The following is a 15,617-nucleotide window of genomic DNA, read 5'->3' on the forward strand; positions in this document are numbered from 1 at the left end:
GATGATGCTAACGTGAATGCTGTTAAGCAGAAATTGCGTTTAGACTACCAAGATTCATTTGGAGAACTGTGTAAGATAAATGATAGTTTGAGAGTATTAATGCATGAGGAAGAATTTGAAAAGGACCAAAGTTCTTGGTATGAACCTAATGCTAGTCGTATTCGTGGATTTATGCAACATGTGGAAACGTGGGTTAAAGCAGCTGAGGAGCGCACAGAACAAGCTAGACAGTGTGATGCAGACATCCAGCCTTCCGACAGTGTTTCTGTGATGTCCGCTGCATTAAGCAGTAAAAGCAGGAGGCGCAGGTCAGCCGTTGGGAGCCAAGTGTCCACTGCTTCCTCAGTACGCCTCAAAGCTGAAATGGAGAGAGCCACATTGCTTGCACAAGCAACTGCTCTCAAACAAAAACAAGAGCTTGAACGACAGGAAACTGAGTTGAAAGCAAAAAGAGAGCAGCTAGATCTGCAAATTGCTATTGCCGCCTCTGATGCTAAAATAAAGGTATTAGAGAATTTTGAAAATGAGCGCTCGTCACATGTGAGTCCTGCATACCCAACGACTATTGATTCTGGATTCATACCATTACCTGTAAGTCAAACTCCAGTCACCAACACAGAAAATGGATATGGGGAATTCATGCCTTTACAAAATCACCCTATTGGTACGCAGCAGTCTAGAGTGGATTTTGCAGCAGATGAGCAAGCAGTTGAAACACTCTGTACTGTTATGACACGTCAGAATAATATAACAGAGCTGATGGTGAAACAACAAAAAATGATGACATTGCCACCTTTAGACATCCCTACCTTCAGTGGTGATCCTCTAGATTACAATACATTTGTAAGCGCCTTTGAGCACGGAGTAGAGTCTCGCACTGAAAGTCCTAAGGATCGCCTCTACTTCTTGGAGCAGTTCACTAATGGACAGCCGAAAGAGCTAATAAAGAGCTGCCTTCATATGAAGCCAGATGTAGGCTATCACAAGGCTAAACAGCTCCTCAAAGAGCATTTCGGAAATGACTACAAAGTTGCTGTAGCCTACATGAACAAGGTCTCAAACTGGGCACCTATCAAGCCAGAAGATGCAGAAGCTTTAAATGCGTTTTCACTCTTTCTGACAGCTTGCTGTAACACCATGGCTGAAGTGAGTTACATGGAGGAACTTGATAACGTCGCAAGCCTGAAAGCCATTGTAGCAAAACTTCCATACAAGTTACGTGAAAGGTGGAGATCTGTTGTGTGTGGTATGCAAGAGCGAGGCGACAGACGAGTCAAGTTCAATGATTTGGTGGAGTTTATTAATAAACAAGCCAAAATTGCACTTCACCCTGTTTTTGGTGACATAAAGGATAGCACCACTGCTAAACCATTCACCATTAAACAAAACAGTAACAAGGATCAGAAAAGGGTTGTAATGAAGAAGTCATTCACCACCAGTGCCATACCATTGGACATTCAGGAGAAAGACACAAAGACAATGGAAAACACAAATTATGTGAAACCCACTCCACAGGCATGTCTGTTCTGTAACGGTGGGCACATCATAGACCTGTGTGGTAAGTTTAAGGGCAAGCCACACAACGAAAAGTTGGAATTTTTGAAAGGCAAAGGACTGTGTTTTAGCTGTTTGAAGCAAGGTCACATGAGCAAACTTTGTAAGAGAAAGGTGAGCTGTGAGGTATGTTCTCTTGCTCATCATACATTGTTGCATATCAAGAAAAGGGACACAGACGCTGACACAGAGAAGAAAACTAAGAACAGTGAAAGTCAAACAATCTTAAGTGCCTTTGTCTGTGCAGAGTCTGAGGATTGTGGGCCAACTGGGGCCGGGGAAGATGACTGCACACTTGCAATAGTTCCTGTACAGGTCAAGGCCAAAAAGGGAAGTGTAGTAGTGCAGACTTACGCCTTCTTGGACCCAGGAAGCTCTGCCACATTCTGTACAGAGACATTAATGGACAAATTGAAGATCACTGGAAGGAAAACTGACATACTACTGAAAACTATGAATGAAGAGAAACCTGTCTGTACTCATGTAGTGTCAGGCTTGGAGGTCAGTAGTTTATCTGGTGACGACTTTATTGATCTGCCAGATGTCTTCACACAAAGGACAATACCTGTAGGAAAAGAAAACATACCCCTACAGAAAGATCTCGAAAAGTGGCCTTACCTTAAAGAAGTAAAACTGCCTCGAATTGAGACTGACATTGGATTGCTTATAGGAGCAAATGTACCTAAAGCAATGGAGCCATGGGAGGTTGTAAGCAGTGTAGGTAATGGACCGTATGCTGTAAGAACCAAGCTAGGTTGGACTGTGAATGGACCTTTGAGAGAAACTGGCTGTCATGCAGACAAGAGAAACCCAGCCAAGGCTAATGCAAACCGCATATCAGTGAGCCGTTTAGAGAACCTGTGGCTTCAACAGTTCATGGTGGATTTTCCAGAGGGAAGAAAACATGATGAAGTGGAAATGTCAAGAGAGGACCATCAGTTTATGGACATGGCCATGGAATCTGCAAAACTGATGGATGGCCACTATACAATATGTCTACCTCTGAAGAACAGATTGGTCAACATGCCAAATAATCGCTCAGTCGCTGAACAACGAGCACGTAACTTGAGGCTTAAATTTCTCAGGAATGACTGCTTCCGACAAGAGTACACAGACTTCATGGAAGACCTTCTTAAAAAGGGCTATGCAGTACAACTGTCAAATGATGAACTGGCGCACAAAGAAGGAAAAGTGTGGTATATACCCCATCACGCCGTGTACCACCCTGTGAAGCAGAAATTAAGAGTTGTGTTCGACTGTGCAGCATCCTATCAGGGCACATCCCTGAATGATCAACTTCTTCAGGGTCCAGATTTGACCAGCAGTCTCATTGGTGTTGTCATACGATTTAGACAGGAACCTGTTGCAATTATGGCAGACGTTGAAGCAATGTTTCACCAGGTGAAGGTGCCTGACGGTGACTCTGACTTACTTAGGTTCCTCTGGTGGACAGGTGGCGACTGCAATCAAGCTTTGACTGAGCACAAGATGACTGTGCATTTGTTTGGGGCCACATCCTCACCCAGTTGTGCCAATTTCGCTTTGAGGAAGTGTGCTGAAGACCAGAGTAGGCAGTTCAGGGCTGAAGTTGTTCAAACAGTATTGCAGAACTTTTACGTTGATGACTGTCTCAAGTCTGTCGCTACGGAGGAGGCAGCTATATCAATGTGTCAAGATCTAATGAAAATCTGTGCCAACGGAGGCTTCCGTCTCAACAAATGGGTGAGCAACCGAAGGAAGGTGCTTGACTCCATCCCAAAGTCTGAACTGGCAGCAGAAATGAAAAGCCTGGACCTGGATCATGGCAAACTTCCACTTGAGAGGGCCCTTGGTCTCAATTGGTGTGTTGAGTCAGACACATTCAGATTTAAGATCAACATCAAAGATCGCCCATTCACAAGAAGAGGACTTCTTTCTGTCATTGGATCAGTGTATGACCCATTAGGCATTTTGGCGCCAGCAGTCTTGCCAGCAAAGATTATCCTGCAGGAATTGTGCAGATTGAAGATCGGGTGGGATGACGACTTACCTGAGCACATAAAGATGCGGTGGACTGACTGGTTAACCAGCCTTCCTGCTTTGGAACACTTCTCAGTTGCAAGATGTTTCAAGCCCAAAGATTTTGGAAATGATGTATTTGCACAACTACATCACTTTGCAGATGCAAGTGAGGATGCATATGGCTCAGTCAGCTACCTACTCATGCGTAACACGAGCAATGAGACACAATGTGCATTTATGATGGGCAAGTCCAGAGTGGCGCCTCTCAGGCCTCCTACCATACCCCGTCTGGAATTGACTGCTGCTACAGTAGCCATTAGGATGGATAGTGTCCTGAGAAGAGAGCTACAACTGAACCTTGCAGAATCAGTTTTTTGGACAGACAGTATGGTGGTGCTCCAGTATCTCCGGAATGAGACCACGCGTTTTCGTACGTTTGTGGCAAACAGAGTTGCAGCTATTCTGAAAGGCTCTGATGTGGAACAGTGGAAACACATCAGCACAGACAAGAATCCTGCTGACTGCGCCTCAAGAGGGCAAAGAGTAGATGAATTTATGAAGAACAGAACGTGGGTGTCTGGGCCAGATTTTCTTCGCAGTCCAGTAGAGTTTTGGCCTAACACTCCATTGAATTGTCCGGAAATCACTTCTGGTGATCCTGAGATCAAGAAGGCCACAGTAAACAAAATAGAGGTGGAAGAAAATGTTGCTCCATTCAAGAGACTGATAAATTACTTCTCATCATGGACAAAGTTGAAAAGAGCGGTGGTGTGGTTCCTGAAACTTAAAGCCTTACTTTGGAGTCTCTGTCAAAAACGTAAAGAGCTATGCGTAACCAGTGTGGAGAATAGCTTTGACAATGATCGACAGCTGAGGCAAAGTCAGATTGACAGTTTCAGGACAAGCTTTAAGCCTACACAAATTTCAGTGGAAGACCTGAATCAAGCAGAGCTCGATATAATCAGATTTTGCCAAAAGGAGAAATTCTCGGAAGAGGTTTCAGCTCTTCACAAGGGACAAAGTGTGAAGCGCAACAGCCATTTATACAAACTGAACCCTGTACTACAGGAAGATCTGTTGAGAGTTGGTGGAAGATTGAGCTGGGCAGCTATGCCGGAAATCGCTAAGCAGCCTATTATCCTGTCTAGAGACTTTCACATTTCTGACTTAGTCCTCCAACAGATACATGAAGAAACTGGGCATGGAGGGCGCAATCACATGCTCTCTGAATTGCGACAGAAGTTTTGGATCCCAAGTGCCAACACAGCCATTAGAAAGATCATCGCAAAGTGTGTGACATGTCGTCGCCTGCATGGGAGAGTTGGGAAACAACTGATGGCTGATCTTCCACAAGAGCGAGTGTTGCCAGATGATCCACCCTTCACCCGGGTTGGTGTAGACTACTTTGGCCCATTCGAAGTAAGACGTGGAAGAACCATCTTAAAAAGATACGGTGTTATATTCACTTGTTTAGCGGTTCGTGCAGTACACATAGAGCTGGCCTCATCATTAGACACAGATTCATGCATAAATGCAATCCGGCGCTTCATAGCACGGAGAGGACAAGTGAAGGCGATTCGCTCAGATAATGGGACAAATTTTGTTGCTGCCAATCGTGAGCTGAAGGAAGCAATCGCTGACTGGAACACTTCACCGTTTCAGCATCTATTTCAACAGCATGGAATTAAGTGGACATTTAACCCTCCCACTGCTTCACATCATGGCGGAGCATGGGAGAGGTTGATAAGATCAATACGAAAAGTGCTGAATTCTACTGTGAGAGAACAAGTTCTGGAAGAAGAATGCCTTCATACAGTCTTATGCGAGGCAGAGTCGATCATCAACAGCCGACCAATCACCAGGGCATCAAGCGACCCAAATGATTTGGAGGCTCTGACACCTAATCATCTTTTGTTGTTGAAAACAAAATCTTCATTGCCTCCAGGATTGTTTGACCAGAATGACCTCTACTCACGACGTAGATGGAAACAGGTGCAATATATGTCCAATCTATTTTGGAAGAGATGGACTAAAGAATACCTACCTCAACTTCAGGAACGTCAGCGGTGGGCCACAGCATCAAGAAACTTTGCAGAAGGAGATGTTGTTCTTCTTGTGGACGACTGTGCACCACGAAATTCATGGATTATGGGAAAGATCATCAAAACAGTTCCAGACAAGAAGGGTCTCGTTCGCCGAGTACGGATAAAGACAAAGACTAATGTTTTGGACAGACCCATCACCAAGATTTGTCTGCTTGTGGAATCTGAATGGGCTAGTGGTAAAGACTAAGCCCCTACGATGAGCCATGTGCTAGCAACCTCTGGCTCTTTCCTTCTTTCTCTCTTTCGTTCTTTTCTTTCTTATTCTTTTTCACCTGTTCTTTTGGAAATGGACAGAAACCAGCCTTAATATACTTTGCAAAGCTGATTGGCAAAGTATTGGACAATTCATTTGTCTATAAATAATATTTTGTCATGTGTTTAAACATTGGATATGTCTAAACGTGGTTCATATTAAGTTTGTAAAGTTAAAAAATGTGGTAATTGTTCTAAGGCAATACATTATTAGAACAATTAGGGGCCGGTAATGTAAGCGCCAGACGTCTGCTTTATATTTTATTTACGATTGAGTTCATGTTTGTTTTATTATTCATAGATTCATTACATAAGTGCAGTAGTAGCATGAAACCCTGTGTGAGAGGGAAGGGGAGGAGCATGGACAGAGAGGTTAGGAGTCTCACGGTTTTCTGACCGTGTACACAGCTAGTATTGGATAACTGCTATTTTTTGGAATTTTCATGCCTTTTTTTTTTGGAAGGAGTTCATTGCTACATCCTCAGTTTGTAATAAATAAAACAGTCTTCAAACCATAATGCAACTGGAAGCATTTCTTTGGGAAACCAGGAACACGCGTCAGCCATAGACTCCCCTTTTTTGAACTTGGTTTATTGGAAATTACCCTACAACGACTTTTTCAAGTCTTTGTCCTGTTTTTATGAGAAATGTACGACTTTAATGTGAAACATTCAGAGTTTTTTCTCTTGTTGTGTTTGTTTGAAGCTGCTTCCTGTTGGCTTCAGCTGTTTGGAGTTTCCATTTTCTAAACTTCTGCATTCTGAACCTTCTTCAGCTCTGAACAGATGATGAAACACTGAATGATTTCAAGCACTTTGTCTAATAAACTTACATCTTTCATTCTTTATACAGATTGATGAACTGTGGTTTGTCAGAGATCAGCTGTGATTATCTGGCAGCAGCACTGAAGTCCAACCCCTCCCATCTGAGAGAGCTGGACCTGAGCGACAACGACAACCTGCAGGATCCAGGAGTGAAGCATCTGTGTGGTTTCCTGGAGAGTCCAGGATGTAAACTTGAAACTCTGAGGTCAGTCAGCATGTTTTAGTTGTGCTGAGATGAATATGATGTGAAAGTTGTGCTGACACTAAACTGCAGACATCAGGCTGATATTATACTGATCCACACTGAGGATCTTCATGGTAAAGTCTGTTTTCTTCTTCTCTGGTTTAGTCCATTGACTGCAGCAGAACAATGTTCACATTTCAAACCTTCAAAGAAGAAGAAAAATCCTCCACTGGAAAATTCACTGTGAAACTCTCAAACTCTTCATTGCACCTTAAAGTCTGTCTGACACTGAAATCCAAAGCAAAATGTGCGTTTGCTTTACAGACAGCAGTCCAACACAAACATACACACATCATCCAAAACACAGTCCAACATCCAAATCTCCTCCACTGCCAGCATGAATGATGGGAAAGAGAAGGAGGAACACTCTGACATTCAGGGTTAGAATGAGTTTCATCAAGCAGACTGTGAAGATCAAAGCTGCATTAGAAAGCTTACATGAATGAATGAGTGGACAGAAGTGGACAGAGATCATCTGAAGCACTTCAAAGGCTTTAAATCAGCACATTTCTCTTTATTCTTTATCAACTCTGTTAGTTTCTCTCAGTTTTCTGTGGAATGAAGCTAACAGCAGGCTAATAAGATGCTGACCAATAGGTTTCTATTAAAGGTTGTAATTTGTATATGAAAAAGTGCTTTGGCTCAGCAGGGATCAGCTTACAGGTAGAATACAGCTGCTGGATGGGATTAGCATGTCATAGCTATCTACCAAACTGCTAACTGGGGGATTTCAGGCCATCTATGGATCATTTTTGCTAACTGTTTATTCAGCTTAGGCTCACAGGGCTGCAGCCTGTGCCCTAGCTGTCATAGGGCAAGAGGCGTGGTCCACCTGCACAGGTGAGCAGTCCATCACAGGGCCAACAGAGAGACAGAGAAGCACTCCCTCACATCCACACCTACAGCCAATGTAGAAGCACCAATGAACCTAAGCAGCATTTCATTGGACTGTGGGAGAACATCCAACCTCCACAGAAAGGCCCAGCTGACCAACAAGCTTCAACCTACAACCTTCTTGCTCTAAGGCACTAGTGCTAACCACTTTTGCCCATTTCAGCCCAAATCCTGCATCTTCCTGTTTCTGACTCCAGGCCAGCTCCACTAACACTTTCTCATCAGACACTGCCACCTAGTGGAGGAAGTCTTAGTTCCATTTGAAGCTTCAGATTACAGTTAGTTCCTTTACAAAGAGGTGGAGGTGGTGGGGCCGCAGCACCATCATCACTGAGTGCCATAGGACACTTAACCTTTGTTTCCATATGCTGGGAACTTCCTGTTGTTCCAAGGAGGACTGGAAAATGTGTGAAAATCTCCCAGTCAGTTCCTCACAGCACACTTCAATCATTTCCCTCCCACAGCATCAGGACCAGGGCTTTTTCTCTCTTTGGTCCCACTAAGAGATTTCCACACAAACAGCTCATCAGTGGGACTCTCAGAGCTACCAGCCCTTTGCTACAATCACAAAGCTCTTCATTGAAATCAATGATATCAAAGCTGGAATCAAATGAGTCCAAGTCTTCTGCTGATTCAGCATCACATTCATCTTTGCTCCTTGTCCTGCATCCCCACCATGGACTTCATTCCTTTCCAAGCCAGCCTTGAGTGTCCTTTATTCAGCTCATCCTCTGCTTTACTTTTACACCTGATTTTAGCTGCTTTATCTCTCTTTCAACAGGTTTCTGTGCCTCAATCTTTTTCTTCTCTCCCTCATAACAAGACAGCTTCTTCTGCCTGAGAACATGTTGGAGTGATTTACTAATCCAGGGCTGCTTATTGGGGAAAATACTTCCTGTTTCCAAAGTAATCCCCATTTTTCCCAGAAAGAAATGTCAGTAGAAATCGATGATCTAAGTGAGAACATGAGCCTTTAAAAAGTCCCAGTGGGTGCAGTCAAAGCAGTCCCTCAGTCCCAGTATAGAGTCTTTGGTCCAGACTGGAACTACTGTGTGCCCAGTTTGAGCTCTCTTCAGTGCTGTGACCTGACAGACCCAGAGGGGCCATCACATCACATTTAGAAGCTCCCCTGATGGAGCCACAACACATGTCCAATACTTAGTCTGTCTTGTTGGACCAACTGGAAGAAATGATTCAAGGACTTAGTCACAGAACAGAGATTCAAATCTCCAAAATCCAACTGGCTGCATCAGGACATATAGTCTGAAACTCTGCACAGTTTCCTGTTTGAAGCTGCTTCCTGTTGGCTTCAGCTGTTTGGAGTTTCCATTTTCTAAACTTCTACATTCTGAACCTTCTTCAGCTCTGAACAGATGATGAAACACTGAATGATTTCAAGCACTTTGTCTAATAAACTTACATCTTTCATTCTTTATACAGATTGTGGGGCTGTGGTTTGTCAAAGATCAGCTGTGATTATCTGGCAGCAGCACTGAAGTCCAACCCCTCCCATCTGAGAGAGCTGTACCTGTACTACAACAACCTGAAGGATCCAGATGTGAAGCAGCTGTCTGATCTTCAGCAGAGTCCAGACTACAGACTGGAGACTCTGAGGTCAGTAGAGTGATGGAGTGAGTGGGTGGTGCTGTCAGCAGTGTTGTACTAAACACAGTCAGTATGAAACAAAGATCCAGTGTTTCCTGTAAAGCTGCAGCTTCTCAGTGAAGCTGTGAGAGGAGAACGGTGACAGGCTTCAGGATTGGACACAAACACTTCCTGTTTCTCACCTTTATGGTCACCATAGTAACGGCTGACACGCTCTGATCAAACACTGTCAACAGCCAATCAGCTCTCTGAACAAAGCAGCACGCAGACCAATGACTGCATTGATTTCCAAGTTTAAAGCAGTGAAGAACACAGTCTGTAGGTGAGGAAGAATTTAGTGAGAGCAGATGTTTGGATGGAATTCCTCCAGTTAACAGCTGGAACCGTCCATCTGGATTGTTGGGCTTGTTGTTGGGGTTCCTACAGAGCTCAGAGTGGACACACCAAGGTTCTTCTAATGAATGAAAGTCCAAACTCAAACTAGGAGGGAAAAACATTTTCAGCAACTTCAATAAAAATCCAAAGATTAGAAAAAGTGAAGCAACAATGAGTCCTAGTACAGTCCCAGCACTGACGTCCCTGCTGCTCTTTATACTGGATGTGCTGCATCACTGACTGACAGCTGATGAAGAGTCTCTGGAAACACTCGTTTATCTCCTCTGCTCTTCCTCCTTCTCTCTGCAGGTGGAGCTGATGATGGTAAACAGGACGGTGTGTGTGCTGAGAGAGGAGCAGCTGTGTCCTGATGATCCAGAGAGGTTGAAGCAGCAGCAGCTTGTGTGTAGAGACGCTCTGACTGGGCCATGTTACTGGGAGGTGGAGAGGAGAGCTTCATCCAGCAGTGACTGACAGAGGAATGAAGTGCAGATGACTGTCAGTGCTGCAGAGTGAACTGCTCTGAGAACAGCTCCACTGTCAGACACAATGTAGAGTCCAGCATCAGCCCTGTGTGTCCCTCTGGATCTGACAGAGGATCATCAGTGTATCTGGACTGCTCTGCTGCTGCTCTGTCCTTCTACAGTCTCTGCACAGTCTCTGTCTCACTCTGGAAAGATTTTACAACTTGTTGTAATTACAGAACGTTAATATAATATTCAAACATGTGATCTTCTCTTTATTTCTGAATCTTTACCAAATAAAGAAAAACCAAACTAACAAACAGAAGCTGTCGTGTCCTTTTTCACCACATCTGTGAATCTTTTCTGTGTTTTTCCTCTTTTCCTCCTTCCTGCAGCTCCATCTTCATCATTCTGTGTCCAGTATATGTGAACACGTCCAAAGCATCTGAGCCTCATGTTACCCGTTTGTGTGAGTTACGCCTGTCGTTGTGTTGTGGTGTATAAATAAGGGGCAGGAGACAGCGCTGGATCTCTGAGTTCTTTACTCTCAATTTCTGCAACATCTGCAATATATAGAAATGCAAACCTGTGAGCTGTGTGTGTTGTGCGTCTGCTCGGCCACCTCTCCTCCGGCCGTGCTGGAAGCAGCTGTGCGTTTGACAGTTTTATCGACTCGACAATAATCGAACAAATTAAATGTTCAAAAATATCAACTTAAGCACTTCAAAGTCAACAAAAAGCTTAAAACAATGAAATAATATTTCACTGACAAAACAACAGCTCATAAGAACGATACACAAAATAATACAGAAACAAACAAATAAAAGTTATTAACCAGGATCCATGTTTTTGTCACAAACACTGAATCAGCTGATTCACTCTTTATGTTTCTGAGTTTGTTTTGTGATTATAGTTCTGGTTTCTGTTTCTGTGTCTTCACTGTGTCCCACGTCTCCTTACTTTGGACTCTGTGTTATATTTCCTGTTTTACTTTGACAGTCCTGTGTTACTGTTTCCTGTCTCGTGTGTGTTTTTCACCTGCCCGTTCTGAACCTGGACATTAAAGACTGCTGGCTTCAAGGACATTAATCCCAGTGTCAGCCAGCCAATAACAGCCTGTGTTTTTCAGCTCTTTAGGAGTCAGAAATGAGAAAGACACAGACTGCTAACCTCTCCCTGCAGGAAATAAGCTCCGCCTCTTCCTGTCCTGTATATGAGTGATTCTGACATGAGACACAATGAGTTTCCTGTTTATTGTGACTTAAAGCGAGCAGCAAAGCCACTAAACTGTGTGTTTCCAGCTGAAGCTGCTTTTTGTGTTGCTCCCACAATCCTGTCTGAAACAGTCAGTGAGGAAAACTCAATGTGACTTCAGAGTGACAGAGGTAAGCGACTCATGTTGTAACTGACGTCAGACGCCGGAGATTTTGGCGTAAAATTAAAGCGAATGGTAGTTTAGAATTGAACAAATTCCTTTAAGCTTCAGTATTACCAAATACACTTATCAATAGTCTTCTAACTAACAATATTTGTCTAAATCATCTCCAACACCCTGGAGAACAACGGGGAGAGTTTAGAGGCTCTCCAAGATTACATTGATCAGTGCTTCCAGGATCTTGTGATGAAGAAGGCTCAGAGTGCAAAACCTTCATCAAAACCCACCTGAAGCTGCTGGAGGACACGGTGAAGAACATCGCCTTTGATAGAGTGCATCGCATCGGCCCCATGCGGGCTGCGACCGGGAGACCACGTCCTACTGTGGCCAAGTTCGGCCACTTCAAACAAAAGGAACAGGTGAAAAGTCTCCGTGTCCATCGGTGTTTCTCCACGTCTCTCTTCCTTCTTCGTGTCATCTCTGTGTTTCCCTGCTGCCCTCATGTTTTCTGCTTTGTCTGTTAGTTCTTCCCAGTTTAGGTTGATGTTCACTTCTTCCCTCACCTTTGTTATTTTCACTGTAAATAAATCTCCACTCGCATCTCCACCGCCGTCTGCATCTTGGTCCTCATTCACTCCACCACACGACTGCTGCCCCAGCCGTGACAACTTTTGATGTTTCCTCTACATTTACCTTTAAAAATTATTTACTTTGCCTTGTTTGGTATCATTTGGTATCAGATGGCCGACTTCTAAATGGCCACCATGGTCACCACCGAACTTGAGGAGTTTGCCCCCTCACATATACTAATGTGCCACAAACAGGACTTTAACATCACCAACCATTCCTATGTTATTACGGTGTATCCATATAACTGGCCCACCCTGTACAGTTATGCTTTCATTTTGACATACTGTATTAACACAATTCAGGGAGGATTCTAGGATCAGAGCTTTGGGGGGCTGAGCACCCAGAGAGCTGCCCAGCCAGCCAAGATACACTTTACTCGTCACAATGAGACTTCTTCCCCGTCTCTGTTGGTCCCTGCATCCTCCCTGTCCTCATGTTGTCTTCGCCTCCTTTATCAGTCATCATAATTTTACCGTCTCTGTGCAAGTCTGCAAATTTCTTTTTTAAATCAAAAGATTATTAAATCCATCAAGTCTCTCTGTGCCTGGGTCCTCGTCACAAAACATGACATCACTGTTTTGTACTTTTTAACAATTTAATCCCACATTTGTGAAAGAAAAGCAAAACACTTTTTTGAAAAGTCTGTAACAAAACCATCAAATCTGATCAAGGTTATTTAAATGCTGCAAAAGAAGAATGGATTGGAATAAAAAAAAATACATATCCTAACCTTAATTACTGGAGGAGAATAATGAATGATGCTCATAGTGAGTAAGAAGTAAACTGAGTGCATATTTTGGACAGAGATTCACTTTTAATGAGTTTGTATAATATAATACAGATGCATAAAAACACTCCTGAAACAGAATAAATTATTACAAATAAATTATTACAAAATATTAAAAAATATTATGGATACTTTTGTTGTTAAAATGTTACCTCTCAACCAAGTTCTGCCTTTTATATTTTTAGTAGTGTGTCACACAAACAGGAAATATTGTTAAAAAAAGTAAGTAAGTGCTGAAGCACCCCAAAAATGAACCAAAGCACCCCAAAAATGAACCAAAGCACCCCAAAAATGAACCAAAGCACCCCAAAAATGAACCAAAGCACCCCAAAAATGAACCAAAGCACCCCAAAAATGAACCAAAGCACCCTAAAAATGGGCTAAAATCGCCCCTGTTAACAAATAATAGCCCAACAGTCACTTTTATGCTTACTGTAGCTGTTAGCTAAAAACACTAATTTAGCCTAGTTTGCCCTGAATTCAGCTTTGACAGACATGATTGACTGTTTCCAGTAGAATTCCTCGTTGTCATCTTGTTCCCTCTCAGAGCCCCGTATGCTTCGGGGGGCTTTCCCTACAGCAGGGAAATGTGCCAAAGAACGTCCAAAACATTGCATTTTAGGTTTATTTATGCCTTACACACAATCCCAACACTTTAGCTAACTTAACAACTTTGGCTAAAGTCTATAGTTAGTCTTACTCGTTTGTACAACATTTCTGGATCGCCACTGTTTGAAATGATATGACATATGACTCTCACTGAAACAGCAAACTTTGTAGAAAACACAACACTTCTGATTCTCTATCTAGCTGTTTGCTCACAGCTGTAGATTACATTATAAGTGGTTGTTCACTCTTGTCAATAATTACATTTCTAAATTCTATTTGTGCAGTTACATGTAAACAAAGTCCAATATTGTATCTAAATGATTGTGTTATGGTGGGACAGTTTCCAATTTTGTTGTATTATTGTACTAGGTATGACTGTGCAAGAGTTATCTTATCTTCCTTGCTTGCACCACACTCTTTGCAGAAATGGTGCACAGCAGCACTGCATCATGTTATTGTGTTGTATAATATACCAGAACTAATACAAAGCAACATCCATGTACACTATAGGTCCATGCCAATGTGCCCAAATGGGACCTCCATAAATGGTAAGGGGCGCAAAGGCACTTTAAGACCAGTGGGCACACCATCGGTGCACATCCGCTCGGATGCTTTTTTCTATTCATTTATTTCCCTGTTTATTTATTGATGCACAAAAGCAATTATCTCAGAGACACCATCCTCTTAACAGAGACTCAAATCAGGAACCTGCAGATTATTAGTCAGCAGCTTTAACTTCCTGTCTTTGTCTCACTAAACCTTCCACGTGGAAACTTGAGCTGCCCACTCAAGCACAGTAGGCTTCAACTGGCTCTGCTCAAGTCACTTCAGTATCTGAGAAACTGTCTCGATGCATGCCAAAGAACACTTTGACAATACGCTTGTGTTGAGTCAAATCCACCACAAGCATATTCTATGGCAGTTTAATTCCACTCCACATAAAAATAGTCACGTATTATTTCCCCCCACCACACTTCCTGCCAGTAGCTGGTGCCCCCACCCACAGTGCATTAGTGGTTCTCTGTGTTTAGTGGCTCACTCTGGGCGGCTGCTCGGTGGGGCCCGGCCCCCTGGCTCTGTTGGGCCTGTGCTGCGGGTGGGGTGCCCTCAGGTCTCGGCCCTCTGGGCCCATTTACTGTGTGCTGCTCAGTGACATTTAACAACACCTGCAAAGCCAGGCTTCTACCTTTCTACCTATAAAACCCGGAGAGCAGCCAAATGGCTGATAGGCTTTTAGCTAAGCTTTTGCTTCAGCCAAGTGGAAGCTAAATTGGCTAGTCATTCATATGTATATTAGGTTGTTACCTGGGAATTCTGGAGGGAGGGGAGTGGGGGTGTGTGATTGAGGGCGTGGGGGAGCTGCTAAAAGCTGTGCACTTCCTTTTGTGTTTCATCTTGATGCATTCTCAATCATCCAGGGAAATAAATCTCCAAAAGTCACCAACTTGGAGTGTTTCAGTTTGCCATCTTAGGGAGAAATCAACACACATGGGTGTATGTCCTTTGTTGCTGAGATTTATTGATAAAAACAGTACAAAAAACCAACCATTTGTACACATATTTACAAATAATAATAAAAAGCGAGTGAGTACATTTCAACATTTTCAGCAATCACTCACAATCCTGGCACTGCCATGGTATCTGTAGTCTGCATTTACCACATGTGTATCTGTTGCAGTGAACACATCGCACAGTGGCATGATTGTTCTTGCATTTGTGTTTGACCTGACACGTGGCTCTTTTTCCAGGGCTAGGTGTGGAGGGTTGTGTCCAAAGCAACTGTTCTTTTCTTGCCTTCTTCCCAGCTACATGAGAGTGAGCCAGCTCTCTTGCAAGCTCCACCAGGAAGTCCACCCGTCTTTCCTTCGTCCCGGTGCATGCTTGATACAGCACATGTG

The 15,617-nt window shown here is 43.3% G+C and overlaps 2 protein-coding genes across 3 annotated transcripts in view; both read left to right on the top strand.

The window, feature by feature from the left end:
• Positions 1–15,617, top strand: part of LOC113017716 (NACHT, LRR and PYD domains-containing protein 12-like) — a 1,242,929-nt gene that overhangs the window by 935,569 nt on the left and 291,743 nt on the right. The window contains exon 16 of the mRNA XM_080296777.1: positions 6,765–6,941. Within this exon, the coding sequence (XP_080152903.1) occupies positions 6,765–6,941 (177 nt within the window). The remainder of the gene's footprint in view (positions 1–6,764; positions 6,942–15,617) is intronic.
• LOC145419390 (protein NLRC3-like) overlaps positions 1–15,617 on the top strand; it is a 250,300-nt gene that overhangs the window by 166,916 nt on the left and 67,767 nt on the right. Inside the window, exons 5-6 of one of the 2 annotated variants that reach the window (XM_080296791.1) lie at positions 9,315–9,488; positions 10,164–10,638. The exons of the other annotated variant lie outside the window; for it this stretch is intronic. Coding sequence (XP_080152917.1) covers positions 9,315–9,488; positions 10,164–10,173 — 184 coding nt within the window. The 3' untranslated portion in view covers positions 10,174–10,638. Of the gene's footprint in view, positions 1–9,314; positions 9,489–10,163; positions 10,639–15,617 lie in introns of those variants that run through there. 2 annotated transcript variants of the gene reach the window in all.

Source organism: Astatotilapia calliptera, chromosome 23 (assembly GCF_964374335.1).
Source record: "Astatotilapia calliptera chromosome 23, fAstCal68.1, whole genome shotgun sequence".
Lineage (NCBI taxonomy): Eukaryota > Metazoa > Chordata > Actinopteri > Cichliformes > Cichlidae > Astatotilapia > Astatotilapia calliptera.